Genomic DNA, 15,597 nt, shown 5'->3' on the forward strand with positions numbered 1-15,597 from the left:
AATTTTATTTTTTTATTTCTTATGAATACGATGTTATAGGACTGAGGAACATGTTTAATTACTTAATTTTTCTTTCCCTGTATTTGGTTATTGTCACTCTAATTAAAAATAAAAGCACTTTGATGAAAAGATTGTTTCTTTGCACTTGTTATTTTGTGTCATAGAAAACATATACCATTTTTATATAATATGTCATAGAGAACTGTCGCAGATGCCTCCATTCTCAAAGCTGTCTTCCAAACAGGGGAAGGACAGTCTAGATAAATGGTGCTGACATGTAGCCAAGCTGGAACCTTTCTCTTTAGAACAATTCAAGATGAAAGCACTGAACTACGTGCTAAAAACGGGAAGCAGAGGCAGGCGGATCTTTGTGAGTTTGAGACCATCCTGGTCCACAAGAGCTAGTTCCAGGATAGGCTTCAACACTATAGAGAAACCCTGTCTCGAAAAATCAAAAAAAAAAATGTAAAGAAATTTTATGATACAGATTTTATGTTTGATTTAACCATAGCCATGGGAAGTCACTCTCCTCTTACTCATCCCACCCGGGACACACCAGACTTGCTGGCTAAGTCACCCATTTCCAAACCAAAATCCTATAAGGGATCCAGGATCCCTTCTGAGTCTTTTTAACCCTTCTGGTGATAAAGGCTTCGAGGTTACCTGCCAAGGTAACTCCAGCCAGTTCTAAAGCAGAGGCAGTCTCTGCCCCTTGGGGTTCCCTTGTAGGGGAGACAGTCTTCACAAAGGCACAACCCTCCTGACTGTAAATGTATAAAACTGGATGCAGTTCTGTACACTCTGATCCCAGGCAAAAGGCTTGTGAATGGGTACTTGCGGGGGGTTCAAGTTCGATCCCCAGACACTCCTGGGGTGTCTCCAACAAAATTTATTCAAGTTGGGATTGTCTCACACCAGATGTTAGTTTGAGTTCCCTCATCCATGTTTAGGGGCTTTGAATTCCTGCCTCCTGTCCTGTTCTGTTCTCTCCATCTCTACCCCTTCCCCACACTCTGTTCCTGCCTGCTCTTCCACACTGAACTGTGTAAATGTCTCGTCCTTCTGTACGTTACAGCCCGTAAGGGAAAGCTGGAGAAGCAGGCTGCTTCATGACCAGCATGTGACTGTTTGCCCTGCTTCCCCAACGGCCTGGGAGACCCTCAGCTTGGACTTCGGCTTAGCTTCTACACATGGCTCTGGCTCTTTGAGCCTGCTGAGCCACATTCCAGGGTCTCTAGGGTTCTACTTCCTCTCTCCTAAACATCTCTTTTTCCAACTCTTCCACTCCATGCTTCTGCCCGCTCTCCCCTGTGCTGCTGCTCTGTTTTGCAGCTTCCTCCGCAGCACCTTCTTCAGGCTCCAGTGCATGGGGTTTGCAAGCCTGCAGCCCCCTGCCCAGTTTGGACACTGTTGCCCACAAGAGGGCACCATGAGTGGCAGGACCTCGCGCTGGTGGTGGGCTGGCCCTATATGAGCTATGGTGGATGCTGCTGCCCCTCCACCAGGGCCAGGAAGTGGCTTTTATTGCTAAGGTTTCTTATGTGCTGCTAGATACCGTAATTCCTTATTTCAAGATTTGTAAGTTGGTCATCTGACATGGTTTTCCTGGGGAAAGTCTTGCCTGTCTTTCTGTGAAAACGTCCGGTCAAGTCTGTGAGTAAGGATCAGGTTCAGCTGGATGTGTAAACGTGAGGCCACTGCATGCTTGTTTCTGACTGGTCTCAGATGCCTGTGTGTGTTCCGTGTGTCAGCTGTTACTATCGCAGCTAACTGCCTGGGATCAGAATTTGCCTCTCGGCTTTTCTAGCCCTGAATCTGATATAATGACAGTCAAATTTATTTTATGCTGTTCTACCCTATTAAACAAAAACAACTAAGAAATTGGATATGATTTAAAATATGTAAAGCTGGTAACTCCAGATTGAAACTGTTCTGGAAAACACTACATGGTCTGCCACCACCTTAATTAAATACACCATTTTGACTAAGGTTGAAAAAGAGGGAGATCATATGAGTTCACACCATCTTAAACAAAAATTACCACTTAGAGATGGCCCCACCAAAGAGACATTAGGTCTCCAATACATTTTTAGATTAGTATAGATTTCTGTATGACAATTCCTGTCCTAAAAACAAGGTTTATGAAAGATGGAACTCAAAACAATGCTGGTTACTGAGGTGTTAAAGCTGCACCTCTAAGCATTCAGGCACAGGGATGTATCTTGCAGGCAGCCAGATTCCACAATGTTAAGAATAATCCCCTTGACTAGATTGTTTACAGTGCTAAAACTTGGTTTTGCCTTCCACAGATTAAGACTAGGCTTTATGTCTTCTGACCACAGCGGAACACCAGAGACTGAGGTATTCCTGTTTTATGATGCAGCAAGGCGGTGACCTAAACGGTCTGACAAAGGGTCTCTCCTTATCTAAGGTCTATTCAGGCTGACAGAAAACAGTTTCAAAACATATATCTCACCTTCTTGCTTTTACTAACATTGTAAGCTGTAGCTAATTCGGTAAACAAAGTCATAGAGAAAACTGTTTTGTTCTGTAGTGGTGTACTTAGACATATAAATTACTTCATAAAGGATCAACTTCTTTGATATGTTCAGTATGTTCAGATATTCTCATTCATATATATATATATATATATATATATATATATGAGTGATACATATATATCAAAGTTGAGCTTAAACAATATTTATCTAGTTTAGATATACCTAACAGATAATGATCCCCTGATCCTCGAGAAAATGACTCAGGTGAAATTTATCCTCCTCAGAGCTGATGGTGTTTGTGACTAGGATACCGACAGACTTACCAGTTTAACACTTCTCCCCCTGACCGCCAAAGCCACAACCTCCTTCATTGCACCTTAGTTCATTAGTGAAGTTTCCTGTTAAAACTACAGACAGGTTTGCCTCATTCACTGGCTTCATAGTACAGGATAAACATGTTTCAGATGTAACATTCTTTGGAGGCTCAGAGTTTTAGCAGTGATAAATGCAGTTCCGATAAACAGATAGAGCACTGACTACAGATAGCGTTCAGGAGTCCTTCAATTTCTGTAGATTTTACTGGGCCCAGCTCTTGGGAGTGCATGGAGACTTTTTCAGCGTTACTGTACTGTCTCCAGCCACATATAGCAAAATGCTGCTAAAATGCCCACTCCTCCTCCTCTGAAACAGGTTAGCATTAAAGAGGCCATGGAAGTCTGCGGGTGTGTTCAACTCTGTTCCTCCTCCCTGCTCCCCAGCCTCCTTCCCTTTTTCCCTCCTCCTCCTTCTCTCGCTCAACCTCTTTCATGTATTTCCTCTGGTTGTTCTCTAAGTGTAGACTTAAAGGTGTGTTTCATCAGGCTAAAGCCAGGCTCTAGGAAAAATGTTAATGACTTTTTAACCCAAAGCCATAGCCTTTTTCTTTGACACTCAGATGTAAATCTATTCCAGCTGTCCTACAGACACCTGCCTGTTCTTGGGGAAAGGCTTCTGCTACTGTATTAAGAAATCTGGCCTGGTAGAAACTAATCAAAGTCTCCAGAGCCCCTATTTGTTCCCACCCACCTGCAAACCTGCATTTTACATGTTCACTCCTCCTGCCAGACATGTGCCAAGGCCAACCTGCAGGGGGACCTCCAATACACCAGCCCCTGCATCAGTACCAGGGACACCAACCAAGGACATCACCTTGGTGAGGTCTGGCAGGTTGACTCCACCCACATGCTCACTCAAAAAAAACCTCCGTTATCTCTTAACTCTTACTGACAACTTTACAGGATGAATAGAGGTATTCTCCACCTCCAGGGAAACAGCAGATGTGATGGCTCAGTTACTCCTGGAACACATCATTTCCCAATTTAGCGTGCCGTTCCCCCAAACTCCTGGGACATCAGTGCTGGTACCACCTCTCCTGGCTCAAGTGGGCACCTACCCAAGATGAATGGTCTGTCCAACAATTGGAATCCTCCACCCTCTGTCTTTTCAAAATGTCCCAGTGAGCAGCACATCTGCTCTTCTGTCGGGGTCACTAAACATGAGCCCACTGACTCCTAACTTTCCCTTTCATGTTGTTCCATGCCATAGGAAGTAGATAGTCTTGAACCAGTGCCTATATATCCAAGAAGGTTGGGATGTTCAAGTTGAAAGCTCTGTTCCAGTCTCACTTTCCCCCATTCCAAACTCCGCCCCTTAGAAAGTTCACCAAGCAGTGACTCCTCCCCCAAAGCTCAAGACCACACCTACAGGGTATTTAAAACCCCGTCCCTAGACCTGCAGCGTGATTTCTTCTCTTTCCCCAAGATCACCCAGGAATCCAATGATGCAGAAGAACTTTGGGCGACAGTCCAGGCAGCAAGATGTCTCTGTCAATTTTAGGGTTTTAGAAGTTGCTTGTGATGCGCTTCCTGTTAACTTAGTTAATACTATATCCTTCCGGTGTCTTTGATGGAGTTGAAGAATAGATAGTTATAATTAGAGTTTTCCTTAGTAATGATAAAAGATAAAAGAAATATAAATATTATAACTGTAATTCTTGTTTGATACCTGTTTTATTATATGTAATTTTACTATGTTAAAGTTAAAACCTTCCTTTTTATTTAGACAAAAAAAGGGAGGTGATGTGGGATTCCTTTCTGCATGCTGTGAATTTGTTTTGTTAATAAATAAAGCTGCTTTGGTCCTATAACAGGGCAGAATAGAGTAAGGCAGGAATTCCAAGCAAAGATAGAGGAGAAAGTAGGTGGAGTCAGGGAGACACCTTGTAGCTGCTGCGAAAGACAGATGCTGGAAGGAACTTTGCCAGTAGGCCGTGATGATGCGCAGATTAATAGAGATGGGTTAACTTAAGATGTAAGAGGTAGCTAAAAATGTGCAAGAACCATTGGCCAAGCAGTAATGCAATTTATACAGTTTCTGTGTGATTATTTTGGGTCTGAACGACCAGGAACAAATAAGCAGCCTCTGTCTACAGGATCACACTGCATCTATAACTTACTATTGGTAATACAACCATTTTCACTATATTATTTTTACCAGCTGTAAACATGGAAGGTTTTTTCATTCTTTCTCTAGTGTCTTGTTATCTTCAGTGTAGAGGACTTTCACATCCTTAGTTAGGATTATTCCCAGGTATTTTATATTTTTTGACACTATAATGAAAGATTGCTTTCATGACAGTTTTCTCCGTGTGTTCATTGTCAGGAGGTTAGACAGCCACTTACTTTGTATCCTGCTGCTTTGCTAAAGGTTCATTCATTCTAAAAGTTTCCTGCTGGACTCTCTTGAGTTTATTATAGATAGAATCATAATGCCTGCAAATAGGAATAATTTCATTTTTTCCTTTTCTATTTGTTTCTTTTTGCCTTTTGAACTTTATTAATTTTTTTATTTTTTTTTAATTTATTTATTTATTAAGGATTTCTGCCTCCTCCCCGCCACCGCCTCCCATTTCCCTCCCCCTCCCCCGATCAAGTCCCCCTCCCTCATCTGCTCAAAGAGCAATCAGGGTTCCCTGACCTGTGGGAAGTTCAAGGACCGCCCACCTCTATCCAGGTCTAGTAAGGTGAACATCCAAACTGCCTAGGCTCCCCCAAAGCCAGTACATGCAGTAGGGTCAAAAACCCACTGCGATTGTTCTTGAGTTCTCAGTATTCCTCATTGTCCACTATGAGCAAACTGTTTCTCCAGTATATGAGTGAGATCCCGAATATGTAGTAAACTCAACTGAAGAAGAAAAATATCCAGTAGTAAAATGGCCAAAAAATACAGATATTTCTCAAAATTTCAAGACATATAAATAACCAATGAGCGTATAAAACAAGATCTCAGTGATGATTAGAGAATGTGAAACAAGCCACAATCCAGCTTTACTTAGATGGCAATAATAAAAACCAACGCTAACAAATGCTAGCAAGTATGTAGAGAAAAGAGAAGCCCTACAAACTCTTAGGAGGATTATAATAAAGTCATTATGAAAAATAGTATGGGAATCAAAAATATATATAAACCTATAAGTACAAATAACATGAAATTCAACCACTGTATGTTTGTATATATGTTCAAAGACGATTAAATCATTTTAACAACAAACTCCTGTCTATTAGTAACAAACACTCTATGTCTGTTGCAGCACTATGCAATACCCAAACTATGGAACCAATGTGCCCTTGAGTGGATGAATTAACAAAGAAATGTTTCTTTGTATGTTCTGCCACGAAAACAATGGTATCTTATTGACAGGAACATGGATGGAAGTAGAGATGGTCATGTGACTTGGAAACACAGATGCCACACATTCTTGCTGTTCTATGGAAACTAGAATGGAATTGTCCCTGGAGACTGGGGTGTGGATCACAGGAGACAGAAGAGGAAGATTTTTAGGACAGGGCACCAAAACCCAGACTGGAGGAATTACTTATAGTTCATCTTTGACATATCAGCACAACTACAGGTTGAAAATATTTATGATGAATTTCCAAATGACTAAAACACACAATTCCCAACACATAGCATAATAGTTGAAGAATAATAATTATAAAGGAGAATTGCCCTGATTTAATTATGATATATTATACACATGTATTTAATTGCCATAATGTAACCCTAAACTATCACTTTAGAAAAAAATATGTGGTGCTTTGGATAAGTTGCTTTGTAAAGCTTATAAAAAGTGGTGGAAGGTTAGTCATTTTTGCATCAATGAGGTTTCCAAAAGGAGCTAATAACTTCTAAAATGAAGGTATGCTACTAACCCAGAGACCAAACAAGTCTAGATTAAAGGGCACCATGAACTCTCTGAAATACGGCACAAAGTGCATTCTTCTAGGAGAAATGATGTCATAGTTTTCATTAGAATTTCGAAGAAATCTATTAAGTTTCTCAGCACACACACACACACACACACAATATCTGTCCCAGGGTAACTCTATGGGCTAGTAGGAACTTTTCAGATTTCTCTTGATGGAATAAACCAGTAAAACAAACACGATTTTAGAAGTAGCAACAAGTCAAAATTTTAATGTATATAAACAAATTCAATTAACTTTTAACTGCCTTTAACACAATTACTCATTTAGAAACATACAAAAGGTTATGAAACTGTGTTTATTTGTTCTTTGGTACAACCAGAGATGTTACCTCAAATTTTTAAATAAATAATGTCAACAATAAAATGTATGTATGTCAGGGTATTAAAATTACTTCTTTCCTTTGATGTGGGAGATACAAATAGGTTTGGAGTACAGTACATACAAGTCACAAATTCAGAATAAAGATAGAAACCACTGTATGATGTAAATAGATCACTTCCATGACACAGCTCGTAGAAAGATTTAAGCACCAATTTTATTGAATGTAGTGGGGTTTCTTCCTTACTATTCTAGCAATACCTGAATTAATAATATAACTGAATTAATAATCTGAGAACAGTGTCTGAATTGAAATGAAGATAACGATAGCAACTGAGGTAAACTGGACAGTTGATTATGTTCGTTGGCACACTGGCCCACAATAAATCACATATTTATCCATAACAAACTAAAGTTCAAGATCCTTGGAAGAAGATTATAAATTCGGCTAAAGGGAATTTGAATTTGATTTTTGTCTGATGTCACACCAGTCTTCCTTCCATAAACAAGGAACAAGACTTAATGAATAGCACCATTTTTCTAAATCTGATTGTCAAGTAGGACTTGTGTAATCATGCTGAAGATGAAACTTTTAGTCATTGCCCCAGCTCTGGGTGTTTTTCTCCCCCCTGCTCCTCTCCAAGGCATGGTTTGTGAAGAGGACCCCTAACGCTAAGGCTTTCACTTGTCAGGCCCTTTGCTAAAGGCACGTTGACCAGACTGCAGGGTGCAAGAAGCTGGCTCACAGAAACCAGGAGGGCCTGGGGGACCTGGGGGCCCAGGCACACCAGGAATTCCTGCCACTCCTGGAGGACCTTGTTCTCCATCTCGGCCATTTTTCCCGTAGCTGGCAGGGCCGGGATCACCTAAAACAGACACAAACCCACACGTGTGAACAAACTATCGATTAGCAGAGGACGCTAGACCATACAGCCCAGCAGGGTGCATGCAACAAGATGCTTAGCCAATGCCCTTGGAGATCATGCACAAGGATGAAACGGGGAACCCCATTGGTGGACGTGGATTTCATGGAAAAGGCGGAAAGGGATTTCCGTGTCTGTTTCTCACATTTCCGTCATGGCTGCCTCTGACCATATATGGCTACTGATTACTGAAATGTGATTGGCCCAGACGGAGGTGAACTGTAGGTATAAAATAAAGCTGAAATTTGAAGGCTTAACAGAAAAAGGTGTAAAATATTTTATAGCAAAATTTTAAACCTGACACAATAATATTTTGAAGCTAGTGGGTTAAGTAAAAGGCACAGGCATCCCTCAGTGTATAATGTGGCTATGTTGACAACACAGTTAAGTAAATATCGCACCCAAGCTCTCAAGCATCACGACTAGAAACTGCAAGGTACAGGTCTTTACATTAGTGAGTGCATAGCCAACTTTGTTTGGCATCAGGAGAGACTATCATATTATAGATCACTGACTCCACAAAACACATCAAAATTCAGAATTTTTAAGTGAAGTTTCTACTAAATTTGTCTCGCTTCATATCCTCACAACACTGAAAAACCTAACTACCTTAAGTCAGTGACTACCTGCACTATTAAAGTCGGTTTCACCTGACTTTGCATCTTGGCTACCGGAAGACTCAGAATCACACATGCTGGGCTGATTTATGAGCAGTAGCAGCTTCCCTAATTTCTAATAGGGATCCATAGCCAGACAAAGATAAACATAGACTTTCAGGACAAATGGTTTTAAGTTGTAACTCTATGAACAACGAGAACCAGTAAAAGAAAAAAAACTCTAACTTTCATCATCTACAAAATGGGATGATGTGTTTGTTATTAAATTCTGTGATTGACAGCATCAGTTAAATGGGGGACTGTCTCAAATATCAAATATTATTTATTAATGTCTTTTAGAAGATCACACCATGCTGCCTACAAAATTCCATAATTTTACCCCGACATGAGTTTCTCCACAGTGAGTTTCTTGTAGACATTTTTATTTTGGCACCTCCTGAGACAGAGTGCCCATAACAAAGAGGACTTTCTATTGAATGTGTCCCTCTTTGCAGCAACAGTGCTTTCATTCTATTATCCCAAAAGTGATTCTAAGATAGCAGCGTAGAAGCAACTGCATTCGCTATGGCAGTCTTGCTACAGGGATCCTTATTCTGTCTCAGTTTTCTTATCGTAGGCATTCTGTGGAGAAGTTGAAAGCCAAATCTTCACATTCAATTGCACATTTTTTTTTTGTAGGTAAAGGTATTCTCCTGCTTTTTCCAGGGTCTTTGGTCTTTATTTCTGTTTTAGTGGTCTAATTACATACATCCTACTATAATGACCTGGTCATAATAAATGGAATGATTATTGCAGATCTCATATATTTTGAAGTAAAGGTGGGTGGGAGACCCTATTTTATACACATCTCATTCTTCTGTGTGTTTTACATCAAGCACTGCACGAAGCAATGTTAGAGGGCAAACCATTAGCAAGATTTACGGGAGCATAATTATCTTTGAATTATGCATCTTAAGGCTGCAGTTAAGCAGAAATGTGTTATTTCCAATAAATTATCTCATAGGCTTTTATCCAACTCTAAGTTAAGATGAAGCAGGTGATTACGCATTTTCTCTAATGGGAGAAAGGCTTTTCTCATCCACAGCCTCTATAGAAAAGGCTGTCACAACAGCTCCTGTAGCACAGACCTCTCTATCTATCCCCTGACATTAGAGACAGCTGAAGGTCAGGTTGACTTTTTTTTTAGCTCAAAAAAATAGGACACATCTAACTACATACAAAAGGTGATTTTCATGTACTTTATCAATAGGAATGTCCCACTTAGATATGTCAAGTTCATCTTGAAATCAGATCAAGATCAGGAGAAAATGACCATGCTCACAAGAAGAATTCAAGTCTAAAGACTATGGGTGCAAGGCAGGCAGCATAGATAGAGCCAACTTTTAGGCAAGGAGTGTAAATTAGGCCAACTCTAGGCAGGTAGCATAGTTTAGGCTACCTCAATTCACATGCCAAATCTTCTTTGTAAAAATGGCTGTATTAGAAACAGCAGTGCCAATTTGTTTACATATTGTCTGCAGCTGTTTTTGGAAGGCAAAGGCATGGCTGAATGGCTGTCACAGAGGACCCCCACACTCAAAGCCAAGAACTATAAGCCTGTAGAGAGAAGAATCCTTGGCAACAAACGTCATCCACCAACAGGACGAATGCTCTGTGCCTGTTTGGGGAAACACAAGAGGGCAGTGAGTGGGTGGGAGATGGAGGATGGATGCCCCAGGCCTGCTCCTGCTAGCTGCTACCACAGGGAAACAACAGCCATGATTCAAATTAGACCTTCCCATTTTGGGTGTGAACACTGGTTCTAACTTTTCTTTCATGTTAGTAAACTAGTCCCCTCCCTGAAACCTTAAGTTAAAGGGAATTTGTTCAGCCAGATGTGGTGGCTCACACCTTTAAGGGAATTTGTTCAGCCAGATGTGGTGGCACATACCTTTAATCCAAGCACGTGGGAGGCAGAGACAGGTGGATCTCTATGAGTTCGAGGCCAGCATGCTCAACATATAGTATTCAAAGCTAGTCAGTAATGTGTAGTCTGACCCTGCTCAAACAAATAAACAACAGCAAAAACAGAAAGATTCTTCCATTTTTCACTCACATATTCCCAGCTAACACACTGCGAGCAGTGTGAGGATCTTACTCTGTAGACTAGGCTGGCCTCATTCACTGCGTAGCCCAGGCTGGCCTTCAATTCCTGCGTCTGCCTCCCAAGTGCTAGGATTTCAGGCAGGAGCTACCATGCCTGGCTCGGACCTATCACACTTGAAGGGACATGGGCATTTTATTTTGTTTTATTTTAACTTGCTGAGTTTATTCAAATTTCTTCTTAACCTTTGACGTAGAGGCAGTGACACTGTCCCTTGCTACCCTAGCCTCATCTTAGAAGAGCCCCAGTTAGCCCCAGTCAGCCTTCAGCAAGGGCACCAGCAATGCACACCCTTGTAGCTATGAATGATGGCATCATCGCCAGCATCCCCAGCACCCCCAGCATCCCCAGCATCACATAGTGCCCTTCTCTCACATGCCATATGCTGTGCTCATGGTTGACCTCATCTCCCTCATATGGAAACAGAGTTAGAAGGCTAGTCTCCAAGTCGCTGATCTAGAAAACATTGTAGTTAGCGATAAGGGCCCTTCACCCTACTCTAAGTGAACTAACCTTCCATAAATAATGATTGACCAACTTTCCTGAGGTTATATGTGTGGTGGGGGTGATGCTGGTGGTGAATTCGTTGGGTCTAACTTGACTAAGAAATAAAAAAGAGCCACAATTACAAAAATTTACGATTTGAGGTCTCTGTCATAAGAAACTAACTTACTTCAGTGAGTTTTGTCCTGTGTTCATGCCGGAGGTCAGGTAATGGCCTTACCATAATAGCTTATCAATTTCTTGAGAGCCACAGCTTGCTCCCCAGGGTGCTCTAGACTAGCGGATAGGGAGCCTCATATTGGGGTGACATTGGATTCCAGTTGGAGAGGACTCACTGCCACTGTTCACAGAGCAGCGCAAATGCTAGCTTGAGAGGCTACGTTACAGTGTCCAGCTGAAGCTCTCTGTGTGCTGAGAAGACCAGAATCTGGAGAGCTCCCGAATGCCTTGTCCAGCCTGTGCTAAGAAGACTAGGATCTGAAGAGCCCCCCGAATGCCTTGTTCAGCCTGTGCTGAGAAGACTAGGGTCTGGAGAGCCCGCCGAATTCCTTGTCCAGTCTGTGGGCCTGTTAACCACACCAACTACCTAATGGCTACAGGGCTTTCTGAAGCATCAACGGCCACACTGCCAAAAGTTTTCCTGACACTAGGGGGCAGGCGTGTTACACTGATGGAGACAAGCCCGTTCCCCTAATGCCTTACAAAATAAAATAAGGTATACACACAAATGAAGGGAAAAGACACACAGACAATTGTCAGCGTTAAGTAGGCGATCTGATGATGAATGGAATGACTATTTAATCTTTGGGGATTTGCCCCAAAGTTACATTTTTTTTTTCTATGTGGAGCTTACTTCTGTGCTATTTCACAAGATTCTTTATTTAATTTATTCCTTTCCCTGGTGAGTTTGAATGCACAGAGAAGTCAGGATTTATTATTAAATATTTTTCCTTGGAAAGCTCTGAGTGCTGAGTTACTGGTCACACATGAGCAGTTCAGTGGCAGCAGGCGTGCGAGGATGTCCCTTAATGAGATGACCTAACTCAGCACCAGCTCCAGCTAGCTCTGGTGAGAGAACGAAGAAGAGGGGGATTAAAGGCCCTGAGGTTATTTATGAGATCTGCACAGCTCTCGGAGAGAGGCGGAAAAATAAGAGGTTGGGGATATGCCCGCATCGGGTAACTATGGTGACAAAGACAAACTAATCACACTGGAAAACCTGTCATTTTGTGCTTTATATGAACCTAGACTCAGGAAACACAAATATTTCCCTCTACCACTTACAACCGGAGATACCGTTGTCAGGGTGTGTGACACCTGGGCCAGTCTGTGTATGGCCAAAATAAAGAGAGGATTAACTACAGTTAATTCTCAGCGTGGGGATTAGCAAGGACCTACTCTTTGGGCTTTGCATGTCTCCTCAATGGCATATATTCTCCTAGATACACCCATAGGGGGCGTGGTTCTGAATCCTGCTCCATAAGAAGGAACTGAGAGCAGTGGTCACTGGAAATAAGGAAGAAAAGGGACCACAAATCCTAGGAACCTGCATCTGGGACTATAGTCCTTAAATGTTTGTCCCTTCTAGTTCAACTAACAAACTATACAGCACGTGTCTGCTTTTAAATAACAAGGTACAATAGCCAAAAATGATAATCAACATTACAATGATGACATCTGGTCTATAATAAGCAATGTCACCCAAAAATCCCAGAGCATGTAATGCTTACCACTGAACAGAGAGATGTCGCTGGGAAGGGAGACAGAGCAGAAACAGCACAGAAAGATGACAGGGATTCTAACAACCGATAGCTATTAAAGGTACTCATTACAGTGTTTAAATGCTAGGTATGTTTGCACAAAAAATGATGAAATGATCTTTTCCCACTCCATTGGATTTAAATACCAAACTCAACAATAGAGATAACCAGAAAACCACAACTGGACACAAGGCACAGAAAATTGATCGTGGGAATCCCGGCCCCAAGGAACACATCTACATTACAGCTCCTGATCTATATGGCTCAGGGACACAGAGGAAGAAAGTGTGGAAAGACCATAAGAGCTAAAACACCAGGAAGTCTCCTGGGAAACTGTCTCCTGGAGATGGCTACTAAACAAGACTGGAGCCATGGCAATGACAATGGAATATTAATGTGGAGGGGGGGATTTTTCAGGGTCTCAAGCCTAGATAAAAAAAACTATAGGCAATTAACAAATGAGGGGATTACCCTCTCCCTCTGATGAGCCCCTTATGGGTTGTCCAATGCAAACTAGTTAGCCCTTAAACCATATATATGAATATATATATACATGAATATATATACCAACACCAACAGACTTGGCAGATTGCATTAACATGTACATACATATACATGTATATGTGAGTGTGTATAACAATCATAAAGAAAAAGAGGCTATCAATGATAATCAAGGTGGACATGCAGGGATTAGACAGAGAGCACTCGGGGAGGTTGGAAGGAGAAAAGGAAGGGGGAAAACGAGGTAATTCTAATTCAATTTAAAACATATTTTAAAAATGAAATTTAAAAATTAGAGCTTAAGTGGTATAAAGAAAGTGATACTAAGTAGATTTTAATTGAAATGTGTTCAAAGTTTTAAAAGGTAAAACTTTAAAAAGGGTGAGGCCAATATTACTTTCAGGTAAAATGTGTATTTACATAGAAGATTGGCAACAAGTTCCTGCGCAGAATGCTATTACTAGCATTATATTTGGAAAGTACCACAAAACCACATTCTAAGTTCTATTAGGAAATTCGTTTTTAAAATTTCATCCACTTGTTGGACAGTTAAGCAGTGGAATGACCATAGCGACCAGGTCTCCACAGTCATGACATGAAGGAAGGCCGGTGCCTCGGGAGGAGGGCCAATGAAGAGCAAGCTTCCCTGTTGCTGCCCACTAAGGGCAGCAGGAGTAAACGCTGGGCTGTAAGGGCTCCACTAAGTTTCTGCTTTGCCCTTAGCTCCCCTCGTCAATGTCAAAAGCAAAACTGAACTAATAGGCCACATTCCGTGGTAACTGTCATGTCAGAAACTGTCCTAAACACTTTACGTGACTGCCTGTTGGTGATTCTCAAGATTACACGCTCAGAATGACCTCCCTGGCATTTTGTAAACAAGTAAACTGAGGCACAGAGAGAAACTAATTGGCCCAAGGCCATAAGGTGAAGAAAGGACCGTGGCCTGATTTGAACCCGGGTTTCTAGATGGTAGGGCCTAAGCTTTCAGGCAGGAAACCCCTTGTCAGGGACGTGTCTGACCCAATTAGGCAAATATAGTCACGGTGCAAAGAAGAGAATGTGAACCTGTCTGAAAAGCACAGGCCTGAACATGCACCCTGGGGAGTGGTAAATGCTAACCCTATAGTCTACTGAAACCCATGGAGAAGCAACCTGCAGCAGAACATCCTTCTCCAGTGACCATGATTTGGAAGTTTAGCCTATATTTTTGAAAATTAATCTGAAGTTCAAAATTCACCCAATGATGTCATTGTCTCATCAAAGTAACAAAGCCTTCCCCCAAAGGAAACTGAGATGAAAGTATACATGAAGGATAAGGAGAAAGGAGATGGAGGATGCGGGAGATGGAGGATGCGGGAGATGGAGGATGCGGGAGATGGAGAAAGGAGAGAATCAGTGTGAAAAAGATGGAAGGAAGGGAGAGATGACCCATGTAAAAAAAAAAAGAAAGAAAAAAAAGCCCCATATGATGCTCAGTGTCAAAGGGGGGTACTCATAGTGCGAACTGTTTTCCTCTCTCTCTGTCTCAGCCATCAACAAACCCACATTTTATTGTCTGCTAAAGTCTTTTTCTTGATACTTCAAAGTCCAGCTAGATTTTTTCTTTTACCCAACCATAAAAAATATTCATTTATGAAAATATCTGGACAGGCTCATAAATCACAGTTTTAGATTGGCAGCGTTTGAGCTCTGTCCAAATTCAGTCCCCCTCCAAAATTTTAATAAGAAAGCAATTCCCGAGAGCAATGAAATAGATAATTGGAAAGCAAGGATTTTTTTATTTTTTGTCATAATTTTATAATTATAGCCATGATTAAATATGTAACCTCTGGCAGAATTATAAAATGGTAATTTCTTCTCCTAAATTTCTCGAAACCAAGTTTTCCAAATCCGTGATTGAAACAAGCCACACCTTACTTTCTTTTCTCTCCCTCCCGCCTCTCTGTCCCTAACTGCCCTCAACTAGATTCCAAACCTTCCCCAGCTGTGCCTCAGCTGTCAGGAGGGGGCAGCTTGCACATCC

General features: G+C 41.5%; 1 protein-coding gene across 1 annotated transcript in view; it reads right to left on the reverse strand.

Annotated features, from left to right (window-relative positions):
* Positions 1–7,754: 7,754 nt before the first annotated feature.
* Positions 7,755–15,597, reverse strand: part of Col9a1 (collagen type IX alpha 1 chain) — an 80,342-nt gene continuing 72,499 nt past the window's right edge. The window contains exon 38 of the mRNA XM_041656223.1: positions 7,755–7,992. Coding sequence (XP_041512157.1) covers positions 7,808–7,992 — 185 coding nt within the window. The 3' untranslated portion in view covers positions 7,755–7,807. The remainder of the gene's footprint in view (positions 7,993–15,597) is intronic.

The sequence above is a fragment of the Microtus oregoni genome, unplaced genomic scaffold (genome assembly GCF_018167655.1).
Source record: "Microtus oregoni isolate MIOR12 unplaced genomic scaffold, Mior012 000007F_ref0000211, whole genome shotgun sequence".
Taxonomy (NCBI): Eukaryota; Metazoa; Chordata; class Mammalia; order Rodentia; family Cricetidae; genus Microtus; species Microtus oregoni.